The 14,798-nt window shown below is 42.7% G+C and overlaps 1 protein-coding gene across 3 annotated transcripts in view; it reads left to right on the top strand.

The window, feature by feature from the left end:
• The window catches only part of FNBP1L (formin binding protein 1-like), a 98,687-nt gene that overhangs the window by 29,302 nt on the left and 54,587 nt on the right, over positions 1-14,798 (top strand). For all 3 annotated transcript variants that reach the window (XM_015413361.1, XM_015413362.1, XM_015413360.1), the window contains exon 2: positions 10,988-11,103. In XM_015413361.1, coding sequence (XP_015268847.1) covers positions 10,988-11,103 — 116 coding nt within the window. The remainder of the gene's footprint in view (positions 1-10,987; positions 11,104-14,798) is intronic.

Genomic DNA, 14,798 nt, shown 5'->3' with positions numbered 1-14,798 from the left:
GTTAAACACTCTGAATTTTGTAGCAAATTCCAAAAGCCTATAACCATTATGTTGCTGCAGAAATGTATACTTAATGATTCATTATAGACATTTGCAGAGTAGGAGGCTCTCTTCTGGTGCTGAAGCTTTGAACTTCATTCTGCTTGGAAACTGGATGGTTTAATAACTAATAGAACTGTTCATTGAGTGGCCTATGTTATTTTTAGGAAAAGTTTTCTGTTAGCCAGAGAGGTGCTGCTTTGTTACACATTAAATAGTAGACAAGCAAAACTAATTATAGCAATGTTTCTTGCAGGCTTGTTTGGGAAGTCAGCAAAAAACATACCTCTCACAACCAGTGCTAATTTAACAAATTGGGGAACAGATACTTTAGTAACATACTGTGATTGCTGAAAAGTTAGCATTTGGAACACGCGTGTGTGTATGTATGAAGTGATGCCAACACTCACAGCTGACTTGTGGTGACCCTGTAGGGTTTTTAAGGCACGAGACTAACAGAGGCAGTTTGCCACTGCCTTCCTCTGCACAGTGGCCCCGGAATTCCTTGGTGGTCTTCCATCCAAATACCGACCAGGGGCAACTCTACTTAGCATTTGAGATGTGACGAGATATCACAGGTGAAAAAAATTACTGCTTCCTTATGCATTTAGGTCAGTTTCCAGTATGGTCATGTTGTGATCACATATAGTAGCTTCCTTGAAAACCTTGGTGGAAGAGCAACATATAAAAAGTATTCATTTAAAATATTTAATTACTTGAGGAGGCTTGATGGGGGAGGCAGGAACCACAGCTTGAGTTCTACCTAGATTGATATTCTCTACCTGCAGAGAATACCCCTCACTCAATATAATGAAGACTGTTTTCTCTGTAGTTTTCTTTGCCCATCAATTTTCCTAGGAACTGTTACTTTTACCCATGACTACTTGGGTGCTTACAGGATTTCAGACCTATTAAGCATGGGACAGATGAATAATCCACAGCTCTTAAGTTTCCAGCCCATTTGTGGAAAGCCTTGTTGTTTGCTTAACATGAATAGGAGAAAATCTCTAATTTAATGACAGAACAAGACATTTTGCTTACACGTGTTCCCGACTGGCATCTCTGATTAACGAATCTCTGTTAGAAGTATTTGGAATCCTTCCTCGCACTAGCAGCATCTGGGGTTAAATCTTGGTTTGTTAACCCTCATCCATCCCAAAACTGTCTCCAAGGACTGGTTCATGATTTCCAGAGCCTCCTGAGATCCATTAGAAGTTTGAGATAGAGCTCAGTATCATCTCCATATTGACAGCAGCCCAGCCCAAATGTCTAGATGACCTCTCCCAAAAGTTTCATGTCAATATTAAAGAGCATGTAGGACAAGATGGAACCCTGTGGGACCCTGAGGCCAAGGGGCTAATGAGGAGTCTCCTAGTACCACCTTCTGAAATCTACCTTCCATGTATGACCAAAACCACTACAGAACCATGCCTCCTAGTCCTAGCCTGAAACATGGTTCCAAAGGACACCATGAATCAACAGGGCTCACTATCCCCATCCATCCCCATTCATCTCCTGGCTTGACACCAGATTGGAAAGGACCCAAACAATTCATTTCATTCAAGAATCTTTGGCATTGTTGAGCTATAACTTGTTCAGTCACCTTGCTCAAGAATGGTATATTTGAAATTGGATGATAGTTGTTTGTGGGCCCAGAGTGCATTTCTGTAGGAGTGGATGCATCAGCATTTCAAGGCAGGGCAAACACCCTACCTCTCCAGACCCAGTCTCCTAGTGCGCCCCCCCCTGACTGAAGCAACCAGGAGGGGCAGAGGTCGTACTAACAAGGTGGTATGTTTCAGACTTCCAAGAATCCTGTTCACTTCCTGAGACTCAAGCTGAAAAGTATCCCATACAACTGGACAAGCCAGCATCCTGGCATCATTTGATCCTATTATTGCTAATGTAGAGTCCCAAATCAGTAAGGATGCGAGAGATTGTATCTGCATAGTGTCAAAAGGATCACAGTGGGCTGCTGAGCAGTCCATGTCTTCCTGCAGGCCAGATCTCAACAGGCCCCTGACTACCTAGAAGAGTTCCACAGGCTTGCGCTGAGCAGAGAAGTGTTGTTTCTTCACCACCATCACCACCATGGAGTAGGCTTTAAAATGAGCTCTAGCACATTGGATTTTTGTTGTTTAATCTTGCCTTTATGTGATGCAGTGATAAGATAATTAATTAATTGCTGAAAGAGTTCTTCTGTTGACTTAGTGATATTTGGGGAAAACATAATTTTTATTTGGCAGTACTATTTGACTAGTATTCCAGAATGCTTGGACAGCATTGATTTTTTTTGCCAGGTCAGAGGAACAAAAACTCTGACTTGGGCTAGCAAAGGCATTTTTCTGCTACTCACTGCAGGGAGGTGTTTTCCAGTATCTTTGTCACTGGTTCACTTCTAGAGTACTTTTTGGGAATTTGATTGGCTGAAAGTATAATATTGTCAAAATAATTTAAAAAATGACAAAATGAAGGTAAGGTTTCTGATAATATTTTAACACAAGCAGGCCTGCAAGGACTTGTGTGGGGCATCTCATTTTCCTCTCCCCCACTATTCCTCTTTCCTGACCCTGAAAGCCCCCACAGCTCTTCTCTTTTCCTGCTTCTTCCCCTCCATCCATCCAACCCACCAACCAACCTACCTACCTTTTATCTGCCTCTCCTTCAGCTATATTATTTACTTCATTTATATCTCACATTTCTCCACAATGGGGACCCAAAGCAGTTTACATCATTCTCCTCCGTTTTAACTTCACAGTGACCATGTGAGTTAGATTAGTCTGAGCGAGTTATTGAGAGATCTGCTGAGAGATCTGTTGACCCACTTCCTCACTGATGTGGGGATAAGGAGCTTGCCTTACAGTGGCTGACCTCCTTTCTCCAAGGTCAGGGACAGAGGATGGCACTTGGGGGGGATTATCTTAGTGACACCCACTGAAATGTGGTGTGCTGCAGGGAGCAATTCTCTCCCCAGTGTTGTTTAATATCTACATGTGCCCCCTTGCCCAGATTATCCAAAGACATAGGCTGGGTTGTCACCAATATGCTGATGACATCTAGCTCTATCTACTGATGGATGGCCACCTGGGCTATGCCCCAGAGAATCTGGACGGGGCATTACAAGCCATGGCTGAATGGTTACAACAGAACAGACTGAAATTGAATCCATTGAAGGAAGCCCTGCACCTGGATCGTGGGGGATTGGGATGGGGAATTGGGCTCCCAACCTTTGACGGGGCCCCACTGGTGCTGGCATTGAAGGTGAAGAGCCTGGGGTGTTCCTTGATGCCTCACTGACTGTGGTGGCCCAGGTCGCTGCCACTGCCAGGTCTGCCTTTTGTCATCTGAGACAAATCAGGCAATTGGCCCCATATCACACCCCCACGATCTGGCTACAGTGACCCATGCAATGGTCAGTTCCAGATCGGATTATTGTAATTCTCTCTACATGGGCCTGCCCTTGACTGTGCTCCAGAAGCTGCAGCTGGTGCAAAACGCAGCAGCACAGGTGTTGACTTCTTCATCTGTGCGGATGCGTATCCACCCTATGCTGCGCGAAGTGCATTGGCTTCCTGTTGAGTACCAGTTCCGTTTCAAGGTGCTGGTGTTTACCTTCAAAGCCGTATATGGCCAGGGGCCAGCATGTCTGCAAGACTGTCTCCCCCCCCTATGAGCCCTAAAGGGCTTTACTATCTGCTAATCAGCATCTCCTGGTGGTCCCCGGCACCAGGGATGTCCGCCTTGCCTTGACTAGGGCCAGGGCTTTTTTTAGCAGGGGTGGCCAGCAATGTTCCCTCTAAGCTGTGGAGTCTTCTGAGCAAAAATTCTACTTTGTGAGCGACTGGCATTAAAGTTGTGAGCGAGTGCTTTGGCTACTGCATAAATGAGTTTGCTCTGGAACCCTCCTTCCTGAGCTGAGACAAAAATGTGTGAGCCGGAGGCTAAAAATCTGTGAGCTAGCTCACACTAACTCAGCTTAGAAGGAACACTGGTGGCCAGACTTGCTTAACGTAAGAGCCACATAGCATAAACATCAGATGTTTGACAGCCTCAAGACATGAACAACTATTGCACACACGTTTTTATTGAAAAATATGCAAATTTGCTTTTTATTAACATTAAATGAGACTGCCAAAAATAAAAACAAAACGGGTAAAAACAGATATTGATAATGATATTTATTTGTCCAGTGATATGTATTTGTTAATGATATTTATTTGTCTAAGAGAGAGAGAAACAAAAAAGGCAAGTAGATGGGAGGGGAGGGGGAAGGAAGAGAGAGAGGAAGGAAGGAAGGGAGAAAGAGAGAAAAAGAGAAAATAGATGGGGAGAGAGGGAGGGGGAAAGAGAGAGAGAAACAAAGAAAGCAAATAGATGGGGGAGGGAGGGAAGGAAAGGAGAGAGAAACAAAGCAAATAGATGGGGAGGGAGGAGGAAGAAGGACGGAAGGAAGGGAGAAAGAGAAAGGTGGAAAGAATGAAAGGGGTGGAAAGAAAGGACTAAGGAACGAGGAGGCTTCCAACTTCCTAATTTTAAGTTATATCATGAAGCGGTGTGCTTGACATGGTTAGAACAGTGGGTAAATTTAGACAATAAAAAATTGTTGGTATTAGAGGGTCATGATTGTAGATTTGGTTGGCACGCCTATCTATGGTATGAGAAAGAGAAAATTGATAATTTTTTCAAACATCATTTTATTAGAAGAGCACTGTTTGAGACTTGGACAAGATATAAAAAATTCTTTTTTGATGTTAGACCACTTTGGATTGTACCAGCTGAAGTGATTAATCCCTATTCAAGACAGAAGGGAGGATTGGTTAACATATAGGGAAGTTTTGAAGATTGATGGGAAAAACTTTGAAATAAAAGAGAGAGAGGAGTTGGATTATAAATATGACTGGTGGAATTATAGACAGATTTATGACTTGTTTAAAACTGATTTAAAAAGGTATGGTTTTAGGGGAGGAAATAATGAAATTGAGTGTGTATGGGCAGAAAAAGGGAAAAGAATGATATCAAAAATTTATAAGGTTTTGTTAAAATGGTATACAGAGGAAGAAACGGTAAAAGAACAAATGATTTGCTTCTGGGTCTGAAAATGGAAGAAGTTAATGTGACAAAAAAGACATTGCTATGGTATTTAATTACAACTGCAAGGATGACTTATGCTCAATTTTGGAAACAGGACAGAGTGCCAGAGATTTGGGATTGGTTAAAAAAGGTACTATTCATGGCGGAAATGGATAAATTGACAAGAAAATTGAACAATAAAGAAGATGAAGAATTTTATGAAGATTGGAAAGACTTTAAAGACTATATTGAACAAAGATGGGATGTAAAAAATACCTTAATAGGTTTTGAGAGTTATTAGAGTGGAATTCAGAAAATAGAATATTTGAAATGTTTATGAAGTAATGTTACCTAATGAGATGAATTGAAAGAGGGAATTTACAGTGAGGGAAAGAAAGGGAAATAAGGGGAAATCGCACTGTGGGAAGCCAAGCAAGGGGGGAGGGAAGGAGGAAAATTAGAAAATGGATATGTTTGAAATGTTGTGGATCAAAATTTTGATAAAGTTGTTATATCCTTTTAATAAAAAGTTTAATTTAAAAAAGAAAGAAAGAAAGGAGAGAGAGAAAGAGAGAAACAGAAACAAAGAAAGCAAATAGATGGGGAGGGAGGGGGAGGGAGGAAGAGAGAGAAAGGAATAAAGCAAATAGATGAGGGAGGGGGAGGGAGGAAGGGAGAAAGAGAGAGAGTTGGAAAGAAAGGTGGAAACAAAGCAAATAGATGGGGGGGAGGGAGGAAGGGGAAAAGAGAGAGAGAGGTGGAAAGGAAGGAGGAAGGAAGGAAGGGAGAAGTGGAAAGAAAGCAACTTTAAATGTGTTCTCCGGGGGTGGGCCCCCACGCCAGCCAGCTTGGCTTGGAGAAGGGATTTAAAAAGACAAATGCCTTCTTTAAGCTGGTGGGCCGTGCCATAGGGTAAGGGCTTTGAGAACGCTTTTGACTTTAAATGTGTTCTCCAACCCCCCCGCTGCCATGCTAGCTTGCCTTGGAGAAGGGATTTAAAGACACAAATGCCTTCTCCGAGCCAAGCCAACTGACCGGTGTGGCGGGGCTTGGAGACCACATTTAACTTTAGATGGGGGGAGAGAGAGAGAGAGAAAGGAAAGTGGAAAGAAAGCAAATAGTGGGGGGAAGGGAGGGAGAGGTGGAAAGAAAGCAACTTCAAATGTGTCTTCCAAGCCCCCACCCATGACCTTATGCCAGTTGGAGAAGGGATTTAAAGAGACAAGCCTTCTCCAAGCCAGCTTGGGGGGGGGGGCTTTGAGAACACATTTAAAGTTAAAGTTGCTTTCCTTTTCTGCTCCCCCCATTTCAAGCCTACCTAGGGAGGGGAACACTGGCTGGGAAAGGGATGACTCCCCCCCTTTTTTTGACCCCCCCCCAAAGGGTTTTTTTTTTTGCATTTTCTACACACTACAAATATGGAATGGGGAAAGGGATACTAATGCCCTATCACTATTACTATGGGAAGTGGGTTAGAGAGATCTAGATACATATAGTCTACTGGATAGGGGAAGAAAAACTACCATTCTATTCTAAATCTCCTACTGGATATGGGGATAGGGTAAAGACTAATACAAATCACGATCTGAAAAGCTAAAAGAATAGATCTTTTAAAACTATTAGTACAGGTTATACAGAGATTAGTTCGATTATAAAAATATAAAGTTATTAGCTTGGCACAATTACTGCCCTTAGCACTCATGCTTTAGTTTTAGAGTCTTTTCTTCTTAGATTTCTTCGTTTTCTGCGGTTTGGGAGTAGCCGCTCTTTTTTCCGATTCAGATGATTCTGATGACGAGGAAGTTTGGCTTGTTGAGTCCTGTGAATAGGACTCCTCCTCCTCTTCTTCTTCCTCCACATCCGGTTTTAAATTCTTTTCCTTCTGCTTTTTTACATTAAACATTTGATCCATAAATCTTTCCACTTTTGGAACAAAGTCAATTTTATATTTTTTATCCTGGTAATTTAAACTCAACCCTTCCGGGAATAGCCATCCATACGGTGTTCCCTTTTTTTGCAGGGAGAGAGTAAGCATCCTGTATAGTTTCCTCCGTTTCCTTACTTCAAATGGGATGTCTTTCAAAATTTTTATCTCTTCATTCGTGATTTTTAAGGATTTTCCCATTGTTGACTTTAGCACCAGTTCTCTGGTTGATCGTTTCGTGAATCTTAAGTAAGTTTTCCCTGGAAGTTTATTTTTCTTTATAAAATCCGGATAAGTCCTGTACATCACATCCATTTCCTTAATTAAGTCTTGTTTATAATCCATTAGTGGGGCCAAGGCAACCGCCAAGAGTTCCTTTAAGCCTCATTCTTATCCTCAGGTATTCCATGGAAACGTAGAACATACCTGGATCTTTCCAGCTGGAGCTGTATTAGTTGGGTTTTATCTGAGGATCTCTCATTCTCTGCTTCATCCACTCTGTTATTAATACTCTCAGTCTGTTTTTCCATCTTTTCCAACGTTTTCCCAGTTGCTGTGGTTCTCTTGTCCATCTGCTTTAATTGTTTTTGCACATTTTCTAGTTTGGTGTTGAGAGTAGTCATCTGATCCATTAGAGGGCACAGTGCATTTGCTAACAACGAAGAGAAGTCTGTAGATGCTTCCTGGTTCTGGGAGGGAGTTGTTGCAATGTTATTTCCGGTCACCAGTTTTTTCTCCGGCACTCTCTGTCCTCTCCCAGCCATAATATCAACAAGAAGTAAGTTTTCCAAAACAAAGCAAAAGTTATGCGTTTTAATTCTGCTTCATATATTTTAGTAGCTTTTGTGTTCGCTTAACTTCTAATACACTTGGTTTGGCTCAAAGTCTCTTTATTTTCACTTTAAAACCGTTTTTACAGTTTACTCGGGGGGGGGGCTTGAAATCTCCTCCCCCCGTGCTTCAAACGTAGGCGCTTCCGATTACTACCAAGGCTCCATTCGCTTATTTTTCACCTGAGCTTTGCTTAACTCACAGTTTGTAGCCTTGGAGATCTTTTGGAAGTCTTTTTAGAAGTTTGGTCGTGATTGCTTGCTCCGTCAGTCGTCTCTGGGTGCCATGCTGGCTCTGCGGCAACGGTACCTATCGGGGAAGAAGGTGAGCCTCAATTCCTTGGGCGTCCCCTTGGAAGAGGCTCTCCTCAGCTCCCCAGGCTGGGGGTTTCCGGGACGAACTCGAACCCCTTCTGTCAGCTGGGTCTCTGCGCGTCTCCATCTAAGCGAGACAAGACGTGTCCGAAAGGCGAAACGCTTAAATTGGAAGTCGGGAAGGGGAGACTTGATAGGGGAGGCATGCCTCACTTTGCTTCCACAGTCACCCTGCCAGGAGCTGCACAGTATCTGTGAAAGATATGCATGTGGCTCCCAAACCCTAGTTTGGCCACCCCTGTATTATACCATGCTGACTTTTGTGTGGTGCTTGCTGTTGAACAGGAGCAAGCAGCTGGATCTAGGTGAATCATGCAAATCATGTGGTTGGAATTTGCACAGTGGTTGCTCTTGGGCCTAGACCCAGTGAATCCTCCATCAAAGGAACTGTCTTGGAAAGGGCTCTGATCCCTCTCCCTTCCTTTTACTGATAGAAGCCAAGGCTAAATGCTGGGAATACTGTTGTGGTTGCCTAGTAACAGCTAACGAGGTCTCAATTTGCTTCTTAAAGGTGCAGCTGCTGCTTTTACTTTGGATTTTTTAACCCCCCAATGTATTCTTTTTAGGAGCTGCAGTGGCTCAAGTGGTTAAGACGCTGAACTGCAGGCTGTGGAAGGCCAGTAGTTCAGCAGTTCGAGACCCGGGTGCCACATGATGGAGTGAGCTCCCATCTCTAGTTCCAGCTCCTGCCAACCTAGCAGTTCGAAAGCAAGAAATTGCAAGTAGATAAATAGGTACCATTTCGGTGGGAAGGTAACAGTGTTCTGTGCGCCTTGGTGTTTAGTCATGCTGGCCACATGACCACGGAAATGTCTTCGGACAGTGCTGGCTCTTTGGCTTTGAAACGGAGATGAGCAGCGCAACCTTAGAGTCAGATTCGACTGGCTTTTGAGCAAGGGAACCTTTACCTTTAATGTGTTCTTTAAAAAAAGATCTCAGATTTTTCTGCAGAATTACAGAAAGATTTGTCTGGTCTGTTCATGGCCCCTATCTCTGGATGTAAGTGTCCACAGAGGGGACAAAGTTGAAAATATATATTGAGATATATATTGAGATATATTGATGCTATAATTTATTAACTGAAAAAATATGACATAAGGGTATTTCAAATCAATATATGTCATAGTACTCCTTTTTCATCCTCCATTTCTTGGCTTCTCTCCTCCTTAGTATATAGTCAGGCTAGAGGAAGAAGAGAAGAGATTGGATTTATACCCCGCCCTTCACTCAGAATTGCTTACAAACTCCTTTCCCTTCCCCTCCCCACAACAGACACCCTGTGAGGTAGGTGGGGCTGAGAGAGCTCTTTCGAGAACTGGTCTTTCAAGAACAGCTCTGACAGGACCATGGCTTGCCCAAAGTTATCCAGCAGCTGCAAGTGGAGGAATGGGGAGTCAAACCCAGTTCTCCCAGATTAGGGTCCACGCAGGTATAACGTGGTAGAATGATATAATGTAGCATGTGCAGTGCTTGGGTCCAAGGGTGGATGGTACTTCACCAAAAAGAATGTGGCTATAGTTCTGAATTAAACTTTCACATATATTGGGTGTATTTGTGTGTGTATGTATGTATATGTGTGTGTATATATACATACACACACACACACGTACGTATATATACATTTTTTTTTCTTCCTCTTTGTCTCTACCCCATTCTAGAGGTGTTTTAACATTATTGCAGAGTAGAGCATTACTGTGCCTGAGCAGGTCATCATGGATCAATATATCAACTCTGTCAGTACCAGACATTCATGTTTCTTCTTGATAACTGAACATTATGTGTTGAAGAGCTGAGCGATTAATTCATGTCATCAAGGCTACTTTGGTTATAATACTGGTTCCGTATTTCCATGTATGTTGGATATGGAGGGGATAATATAAAGTAGGGTTGTAAGGGTAAAACTAGGCTTACCTTTGTTACCTCATGTTATTTCATATTTTGCTGTTTCTTGCGTTAGTAGCCTTTAATCATGGTTAAATGCAGATTAATTTGAGAAATAATTTAATGTAGAATGAATGGCAGTTTGAGACCTTTTTAAAAACAGTATCATACAGTTAAATACTAAATTGTTGAATGTTACAGCTGCAGCTAGACAACCCTCTAAAAATGTGATAAACTCACATTTCTTTCTGCCTGAAGTGCAAGTTTTCAGTTAGAAGTGTTAGACCTCCAGCTGGGGAACAAGATTCTGGTCATAAGCATATGTAGCCTCTGGGCATTTGAGATTTCCTTTTGTATTTCCTTTTTCTCTGTGACTTGATTTGCATCCTAAAACACTGAGGGTTTTATAATTTAGAAATGAAAGTGGTGGTGGGGATGATAAAACTCCTATGAAACAACTATGAATGGTGTGGAGGAAATAGAGAAATTAATGAAATTGGTAGGCAAAAGAAAAAGTTTGAGTCCGGTGGCACCCTTAAGACCAACAAAGTTTTGTTCACAGTATAAGCTTTCATGTGCAAGCACACTTCCTCAGATACAGTGGAAAAAGTAAGTGCTGCTTCACTCAATATATGTTGAATTTATGGAACTCACTGTCCGAAGGCCTAATGCCAGTTTAGCTTATTGTTAAAGAAGGTTAAATACATGGACAACTAAATGGAACCTCCATGTTGAAGCTTGGATTGCCTTTCAAACATTTTATGTAGTACCTAACTGGTTATGTGCTTTGTAAATAACAAATATCACCACTACTGTATGTCTTGATATAATGCAGGTTTCTTTGTTCTTCTTCTTTTTTTTTTTAAAGGATCAGTTTGATAATTTAGACAAGCACACACAGTGGGGCATCGACTTCTTGGAAAAATATGCAAAATTTGTCAAAGAAAGGATAGAAATTGAACAGAATTATGCAAAGCAACTGAGGTAAGTTTTTGTTGCTATTTTATCTTTGTTTATTACTCTTTAAATGATTATCTCACACTCCAGTCAGTCTAGTTAAATGTACTCTCCAAAGAGCTCAGTGGGGCTTTCTTCTCCAAGAAAGTATGCCGAGGGTTGTTGCAAACATGTTTGATCAGTTTAACTAAAACCAGTTCTTCTTTCTGGTAATCAGTTACTTTTTGCTATAGCGATGCTTCCAGCTGACCTGATAATATCCCCCGCATTAGCTGGTGTAGTACAGGCAGAGACATGTTGTTCATTGACAACACACAAACGGGCTTGCGCAACAGCAAATATCGTGAGATACTGTGCAAGGCAAACAAGGCGGATTTGGACACCCTTGAGCCACTTTGCTTCTTCATCTTAGCTATGTTCAGGACCTGTTGTGGCTTGCTTGGTCTTTTGTGGACTGCCACACTGAAGGATGCTTGAAAAACTTCAGAGTTAAAATTTAGCTGCAGTGTTTTCCCATGAGGCTGTAAAGCTGTGTATGCAAAAATGGAATTAGGTTATCTTTGAAGCGTCCGCTGTAATCGTTAGCCCAGCTGAAAAGGCAAGTGTCTTTTCATGGGTTAGTGGTGGCAATTTCAAATAAATCTCCTGTATTTCAGCATTCTGTTTTACTCTTTTAGTTCATTTAGTTATATATTCAGAAAACAAACTCTTCAGACACCTCACAAAACAAAACATGATAAAATGATTTTAAAACCCCCACAATCATTAACATGAAGAGACAAATGCCTTCTCCAAGCTGGCCGGTGGGGGAAGGGGGCTTTGAGAATGCATTTAAAGTTAAAGTTGCTTTCTCTCTCTGCTCCCCCCTACCTCAAGCCTACCCAGGGAGGGGAACACTGGCTGGGGAAGGGAAGACCAATCGGGGGGGGGGGCATGCCTCCCCTTCACTTTCCCAGCCGCCCTGCCGGGAGCTGCACAATGTGTGTGAAAGAGCCGCATGTGGCTCCCAAGCCAGCTTGGCCACCTCTGGTCTCACCCATTCACAGCCCCAGTCACCGGATTGAAGTATCCTCAGATTTGGCTGAAAATACTGTTCGAATATAAAACAAGTGCACAGAGAAGGAATCCCATACCCCCCCCCCCAAATCGCTGAGGCTGGTGAGGCTTCAGTCCCCACCACCAACCACTTGGCTCACAGTGGCTGCCATTGTTGTTCACTGCTGTGCTCAGGCCCACAGCAGCTGGCCAGTGTCCTCTGCAGCCCCAGCTGCAGCAGAGAAGGATGCCAGCTGCCACTCCAGACCTAAAGCAGCAGCCAGTGTCCTTCTCTGATGCACCTGGGGCTGCAGCGGCTGCTTGTGTCCTCCTCCATGCCCAGGCCTGCAGTGGTTGCTGGCGTCCAGCACCACTGGGCCTGGAGCAGCTGCTGGCATTGATGCAGAGCTGGAGTGGCTACCCTAGCTGCATTGTTCTGTGCGGGCGCAGGCAATGCAAATCCCCCAAGTTTGAAGAAAGTTCCGTCTAGCATCCACGTGGCCCCAGTCCGTGGATTTAGATATCTGCAGATGGGAGGCCACACATCACTAATAGTATATAGATGACTAGGAAAAAGGCCCGTTGTGGAAATAAATACAACGAGATCTAGAAAGATACTCTGGGCTTTGGACCTCAGCCTTGGACATTCAGTGTCAATTTGCTGTGGCGACCTCAGCAGGGTATAATGACACTGAGTCCACCCTTTTCTCCAGAGGAACTGATCTCTGTTACCTAAAGAACAGTTGTAATGTTGAGTGATCTCCAGCCCTCACCTGGAGATTGGCAACGATGGTTCCCCAGAAGGGAATGGTTGGTTTGGAGGGTGGAGTCTATGGCTTTGTACCTGTCCGAGGTCCCACGCCTCCTGAAACCTCACCCTTTCCAGGCTCCATCCCTCACATATCCAGGAATTTCCCACCTGGAGTTGGCAACTCTATCTCCTTCCCAGCCAATCATCAACCTACCTTTATTTCCCCCCACACACCTGCAGCCTCTCCTGTGCTCTGAAGCCCTGACTGCTACGTCACATTGGCTGTCATATGGGGGCTACCTCAGCAGCATATAAGGATACAGAGCCCACCATTTTCTCCGGGGGAACTGATCTCTGCCATGTGGAAAGCAGTTGTAATTCTGAGTGATCTCCAGCCCGCACCTGGAGATTGGACACATTTTACCTCAGAACAGCAAACTGTTTAGAATGTTAGAGGCAAAAGCCAATCAAGTCATATATACAAACGACCTCTGTGTTCCGAGGCAAAGGCCAATGAGGCTGCATATGCAAATAACCTCTGTGTTCTGAGTGGCTATGGGGGGGAGGGGAACAGCAAACTGTTTAAAATGTTGGAGGCGAGACTCAAGCAATGCAGCCAGTGGATAGGGACAGATTCTGAGTGACACACCAGGGCGCCAACCAATTCCGGAGCGTGTGGAATGTTCTAGAGAAGTGCCACCACCATTCAGCTTTTATATATAAGGGAGATACTATGTGCTTTCTAGCTTTATGCATGTGGGGGGGGGGGTTTTCGTGTGATTACCAACTTTAATCCAAGGTATTAATATTATGCATCAAATTATTAGCAGTTGTTTTTGATGTGCTGATTTAAAAGGGAAAGCAGTTTGTTCTGTCTGCTTCCTCTTCATCTACAGTTCACTGTTCTAAAGGTTAACTTCCTTTGTTCTCATTAGAAATGAGTGTTTTCTTCAACATTAGCATTCCTGTGTTAGATGTAAACTTATGTTAAGCTATCTAGCGCATGTGTTTGACAATTGCAGGGTGACAACAATACAAAGAAAGATTTCTGAATTTGCTTAACTTTTTGCAAAGGAAGTGAAGAGTTGGATTTCCATTCCCAGTAAAGCTCAAATGTCCTGTAACATGATATACCAGGACCCCTAGAGGGAGTTACTTGGATTTGGAAGCTTTGTTATTTGTTTGATTACATAATTTTTAGTTTACGCACAGTCAAGTGAAGATGTAGTTACCTAAATTACTATATTTAGAAACTTGGCAAACTTATCTGAATTCTTTCTACTAGTCTGAATCCTAAATAGGATCCAAATGGTCGACACATGGTCTCTTCTTTTTCCTTGTCTGTTTGCCTTCAATTGAAATTGAAAACATAAGATGTTGATTACCCCAGTGTAGATGTGGCAGTTTCTCCTTCTAGCAACTGTGCAGATGAACACTTACAATTCTAAGGAGATTTCATGCTGAAAACTCTGCCACTGCATTGTTACCTGCAAAAGCTTTTAATGGAAATAGAATGTTCTTGTTTTGTGCTGAACAGCCTAGTCAATTTAAGCATGTTGGTGTCCTATTGGTTTCAATTGAAGAATTAAGCAAGTTCTTAAATCTGTTCCACTCAAGTAAATAGGACTTAAAGTATTGGCTAGATTGTGAGTGTGTGTGTGATTTTTTTTAAATACCAAATTATCTCTCATAGTTGCTTCACTTGTTTTCAGCATCAATCTGGATGTGACAGTAAATGTATGGCTGTCCCTGAAACTTTCTATTGCCTCCTCCCCTTCCAAAATGATGTGGAACTTTGTTTCGACTTCTTCTATTTCTCTGTTGCTGTATTCTTCTTCTCTGTGTGTTTTTGTATGTTTCTAAAACTTTCTTTTCTTTTTCTTGGTATTGGGTTGGATCCTACTATCTTTTCTGATAATTGTGGTGGGGCTGCTTG

The sequence above is a fragment of the Gekko japonicus genome, unplaced genomic scaffold (genome assembly GCF_001447785.1).
Source record: "Gekko japonicus isolate JY-2015 unplaced genomic scaffold, Gekko_japonicus_V1.1 scaffold70, whole genome shotgun sequence".
Classification (NCBI taxonomy): domain Eukaryota; kingdom Metazoa; phylum Chordata; class Lepidosauria; order Squamata; family Gekkonidae; genus Gekko; species Gekko japonicus.
Note: the sequence above shows the minus strand (reverse complement) of the source record. Positions and strands in the feature narration are given on the sequence as shown.